Raw genomic sequence first — 6000 nt, 5'->3', positions numbered from 1 at the left:
GGGGGGGGGGGGGTGCGTGCAAGGTACAAAGGTGAGAGACAGGTGTCCGGCGAGGGTGCGCTCACGGTCTAACGACCTGCGAACGGACGCCGCCTCGTTTCTCGCTTCATACAGCGCGGACGCGCTTTTTATCTTCAGCGACGAACACGACCGATCTTTAGGACAAGGCTATGTGCAATATGTTATCTATATAGGTACACACACACACACACACACATATACGATGCACGTGTACGTAGACCTGTCGGCCGACCCAGTGGTATCTGCCGGCATTGAACGACGAGGGAAAGAAGCTCGACAGAAAAAGTATCCCGGCGAGGTGTCGCGTAATGACAGTGACCTTTGTTCTGTGCGGTTATCGGGGTATCTTTGGCGCAAAAAAGACGCATGTCCGGCGCAACGGAGGTACGTCAAGCCGTACAAAAAATCTCTCGCGCCTGCCTCACTTTTATCGCGCGGGGAGAAACGACCGCGCGGCACGAGTTTTTTTTTCCCCTTTATACGTGACGTCATCTTCTCACCTTTTCGGGCTTGTCGACACCTTTCAATACTTTGATTTGCGATAACTTTGTTGGAAGTTTCGTACTTTTGATACGTGTCGGTAATCTAATTGTAATATCTTAATTGTCACATATCTTTGTACGTAGCCGGTTGTACATACAGTAAAAAATTTTATGTCAAAAACGATTCACTGAAATTTTGTCTCACTTTAATATGAGTAATGTATTAAAAAGTACACAAATATGTGTTAAAAAACACACAAATATAATGTTAATACATTCATCTTATCAACGTAACACAAAATTTCAATGGACTGTTTTAACATAAAATTGTTTTCTGTGTACGATGCTAAGAAGCTATTTCTGTAGGTTCCGAAGTATCTCACACGTAAACAGTTTGAAATCAGAGAGAAATTCATGATTCGTACAATTCTCGTTTTAAATGCAATGTTGTGCTTCAAGGAAACCTCGCAAATTATTAACTCGCCGTTGAACATCAAACGTTTATCATTACTGAACTCACTATTCGTTTACCCAATTAATATTTTCCGTATGTTATATTTTTGAATCGACGATATTTTTTTCTGGTTTCCTATCGTGCGCGAACTTTCAGCATTGTTCCATGCTCGTTATTTTCCAGACCGCGGACGAATCGAGTAACAGAAACGTAATGAAACTCGAGTCGAAATTTTAATTCCATATTAACCTTTTCAAATTCCATCAAACTTGAAAGACTAATAAAGAATCTCTAAATATAATATATAAACTATTTTTGCATCTTGATGCCACAAATGATCGCTGCCTCGATTTTCTCCGCGTTGAATTGTCCTTACAACGAAGAAATTATTTCAGAATTATTTAATATTCGATTGTTTCAGTACTCCACCTGCATTTAATCTTTACTATTAATCATTTATTATTACTATTTATCTTTACTATTAATCTTTACATTTAATCAACAATATATTAACAACGTAATTTACTCGACTGCAGGTAGAATATATGAGGTAAGCAATGAAATAATTCTTATGGTTAAATATTTGATGAGTATATCAAGGATTTTCTTTCTTTGTAACTCTCATTACTTACATATACTTTGTACTTCATACTTCATACTTTGTAACTAACATTTTGTTTCGTTGAGGGTTTCAGTGGAATTTGAAACTTGAAAAGAGCCGAAAAAGAAGAAACGAAAGAGAGGCAATAGAAATATAAATTTAGATTCCATACAATAAACAAGATAGAATAGAAATGAAAGAAAAACATTGACAAATGTAAACAACATCGAATTCGTGACCCAAAGAGCGTTGTTGGGGCGTAAAAATAAGTATTTGCAAAATTTACGTTAGATTCTACACAAGGCCAGTATTCATAGTTTAGTAAATTATTCACGATGTTCGATTGAGAACATAATTAATTAGATATTCGTGTTTATGAACCACTCGACTGTTCAATATTTCTTGTTTAAAATAAACGCAAATGTAGATTCATAAACAATCAAATTCACGAATCTATAATTACCGAGCTATAATCTGTCAAGCGACGACGCGGCCTACCAGAATACCAGCTTGAATTTCGACTCGGGTGAATTTATTAAACGTCAATTAAATTCGGAAACCTTCTATGTGTTTTAAATGATTTCACACACTCACCTGGAACGTATGACGTGTCACTGCCCACGTCTCGTGTCCTGCATCCTTCATCCTGGCTTCTCGATTCAGCATCCTGGATCTCGACTGTTCCGCTGTCGCACTCCGGATACTAACTCGCAACACTGGCACCGTCACTGACACTCGCGTCGATTTGATCGGAGAAACGCGTGTTTAATTAAAGCGATACCTACGAAAGCCCGATTAGAAAGACCTGGTTTTTCATTTTTTAATGAACTTGTAATTTACATTTAAACTGGTGATAATGTAGAAAATAGCATTTTTCTATTCATAGTTAATCATTAAACCGACACGATTTGGTAATGCGGTAACTTTTGAAAATTTAACGATTAACCGTGAATATAGAAAAACAATTCTTACATCGCCATCAGATTGAGCCTAAATCGTAAGTTAACAAGAAAATGGAAGAACCAGGTCTAAGTATTCGAGAGCCTAGAGACGTTCTAATCACCCGACAGGAACAACTAATGCAGATACACGCGCGCCACGGTATGCGCGTCGCTCGACGTCTTGAAACGCAATGGAAAGATTCGGAAAAGTTGGCGTCGCACAACGCGATACATTCGATCGCCTTGAAAGTCCGCGATGTTTTGAAAGTGTTGATTGTTGTGATCGCTCGCACGCTCAACGGCGGCTGACTAATTGGCGACTGAAGGTAAATGACCTTGCCCTTTTTGCCCGATTGCTTTGTTTACTCTCTCGCGCGTCTTGTATTTCTGCGTAACCGAGGGCGTTGGAGAGCGCGGCATTACGTCGCCGAACCGATAATTACAGTTCCCAATAACGTGTAATTAAAATGTCCCATCGGCTTTTGAAATATTTAATCGCGTGTCGCGTTAATTAATAACACCGATCGAGCTGTACCTACGTGAGTATCAGTGCCGTGGGTTTGTTTCCGGAACGTCACGACGGAGCAGCGAGGTGCAAAATATTGCATCCAGGACGCGGAACGTCACAACACGGACAGTATTGCATATATTTTCAAATATATGAGATTATCATTCATGACGCGGCCGATTTTAACGAAAGTTTGACGAACTTACTGAGGATAAAAAGATATTCCCGAACCGATATTTAGATCGGTGCTCAAAAAACTTACGTTAAACAAAAAAAGTTAAGTGCAGTTATAATATAAAATGCAACACTGATGCAGATATATCGATCCAAATATTTGAATAACGATCTACGAATCTATAATTATGCACTCAATCAAATATCGTAAATGATCTATGATTAAAAATACAGGCCGTGTACACGAAAAAATGCATACTGTATTCAAGTAAATGTTACTTGTTTTATTACAAGTATTTCATATAAGTTCAGATCTCACAAGTATAAGTTGATCATAAGCATCGAATTCAAAATTCTGAATCATTTGTTGCACCAACGCAGGACGACAACTTGTATAATGTTGTATCTCGAGACTCCCCATTGGTCTGTCAAGTTCGACAAGGAATGTGCGAGTTTAACGCAGAAACAAAATTTCAGTTCGGAAATTAGCGGTGATATCTGTGTGAATAAAAATCGGTACTCACGATATCCCGCTGGTGAGAGGGTTGGCGAAGGATTTCTTACAACACAACATCCAGAGGGTGCTTTCGCAGGTTAAGTTCATGCGGGTGACGCTTGTGGAGGAGAGTTTGGTGGGACCGGGAGAAGGATAACAGTGGTCGTCGTATCTCGCCAATGGTTCTCATCTCGTCTTTCGAATGAGGAAATTCCCATTTAATAATAATCATGTCGGTCGCGTGGGAGGAAACGAAGAAATATTCGAACGCAAAGACGTGAGGATCTCGCTTCTCCTTCATCGAAATTTCCGAATACAGAATGCGCGAAGACGCACGATTTCGCCCGTGGCATTTTTGAAATAAGTGTTCCCGGAATAAAAGTGCGACCACGAGAAATCACGATCTTCTAGATACGACTAGATGACGCAAAAGAGCAGAAGCAAGGCGCAACAGATAGTCCGCGGTGCAAAATTCGAAATACAGCGCGGCTCGGCTGAATAATTTTCAAATTCACCGACCGAGGTGTACAGAATTAGCATAATCGCCCGGATGAAATCGCGCCGTTTCGCAAACTGCATTCTGCCTCCAAATGACATTTAAAAAGACAATTTCGCACGCGAGGGCGCAGCTTTAGTGCCGATCGGTGGCTGTTACGTACGACCTTATCTGCTGTCCCAGCATAAAAGCGCTTGAGATAAGAGACAGTAATAGGGAAAGGAGAAAAACTTACCCCATCACGTGTGGCACGTCGATAGAGTGGGAGGATGCCCGTTTACGGTCGCTGCCCATATCGGCGAGTCTGGCGAAATCAGTGTCCTGATCGGCCAGCCGGGCACTCTTACGTGATTCGAGCAACCTGATCTCCTCTATGCGTTTGGTTAGGCTCATCGTGCCCTGTAACGAAAAACCAGAAAGGCCCGACTTTAAAGGGGATGGCACTCCCGATTTTTCACGACGATGCGATCGATTCGACTGGCGACTCGGATTTCCATTGTGTTCATCGCGGTCTCCTCGCGGATGCCTCGCGGGCAATCCTGACGGTAACGGTAATGATAGTAACACAAAACAGTAATCTGTGTACGTTCGCTCATTAGGCCTCATTAATTTCGTAACCCAGTTAGCGGACGATCTTTCACGCGAGCGTACAAACCGCTTAAACGCGGGTTTCGGAACGGAACAAAGAGCTGGTTGGCACGAAAGCAAATATGTCGTGATGAAACTCTCCAAGTTTCTTCGAGTGAAATCTCCACTCGAAAAATAGAGTGACAGCCAAGTAACTCGAATCGATGAGACTTTTCATTCTAACGTTTCAAAAAACTTTACCAATTCACGCGATGATATTATATTTCTATTATGAAATCTAACTGGAGGAGGGAGGGAGAATCCTGCAGGATTCGGGATTATAGATAATACAAAATTTATTTGCCAAACATGGCAAGATGACGTAATGCGAGGCGCAGCAGACTCAAAATCCCATTCTGAATTCAAACCCAACTAATGGCGGGCAAATTTTTCAAATACAATCTAAATAGAATCGATAAACTATATAATTGAGAAAATTCTGAGACAAATTCTTACTAAGAGCAACGCAAAAAAAAGAATACTTTACATGTTAAAGAAACTTTACGTATTAAATACAAAAATTCATTTTCTTTTTTTAGAGTAAAACATTCACTCCGATCGAATGAAACAATCACTCGAAGCAAGTGAAATATTCACGATTGGAACATTCACTTTTATGAAAAATAAAATGTCATTCCATCCGAATAACAGTATTTTCATTACCGCTCGGGGTGAATTTTCACTCGTTTCAAATGAAATTTCATTCAAAGAAATTTACACATTTAAAAAAACATGTGGGCGAAAATCGTTCCTTGTTAAGATTTTTGTGTTAAATTTTTAATATATCCGCGTGTTAATTTAACACGTTATTTACCGTACAATTTAACATGGTTATTGTGTTTATATTATCTCAACTAGTTTGTGTTGAGTCGATATTCAACATGTGTAAGTGTCAAAGTAACACATTTTCGACGTCGATTGACATATTATGAACATTAATTTTGTGTTAATTTCAACATGATATTTGTGTTACTTTCCAACATATTCACTGTGTTAAATTAACACGAAAATTTATGCGGACCGTTTGGAACATACGAAATGTGTTAAATTCGACAGAAAATTCCTTCCCGTATAGAAAGAAGTCCGTAAAAGTTCCGAGTCACCCGCAACGTGAGAAACCTTAGAAACGCCGCGGAAAGCTCGCACAAGGATCGCACGGAGCTTCGGCATCCGCCTAGCCTCGCGCGGAATGCCTGATCC

General features: G+C 40.0%; 1 protein-coding gene across 1 annotated transcript in view; it reads right to left on the bottom strand.

The window, feature by feature from the left end:
- The window catches only part of LOC106746581 (zinc finger protein 395-like), a 107244-nt gene that overhangs the window by 54206 nt on the left and 47038 nt on the right, over positions 1–6000 (bottom strand). Inside the window, exon 2 of the mRNA XM_014623321.1 lies at positions 4409–4572. Coding sequence (XP_014478807.1) covers positions 4409–4572 — 164 coding nt within the window. The remainder of the gene's footprint in view (positions 1–4408; positions 4573–6000) is intronic.

This window comes from Dinoponera quadriceps, unplaced genomic scaffold, assembly GCF_001313825.1.
Source record: "Dinoponera quadriceps isolate SergipeBrazil2010 unplaced genomic scaffold, ASM131382v1 scaffold1573, whole genome shotgun sequence".
NCBI classification, from domain to species: Eukaryota; Metazoa; Arthropoda; class Insecta; order Hymenoptera; family Formicidae; genus Dinoponera; species Dinoponera quadriceps.
Note: the sequence above shows the minus strand (reverse complement) of the source record. Positions and strands in the feature narration are given on the sequence as shown.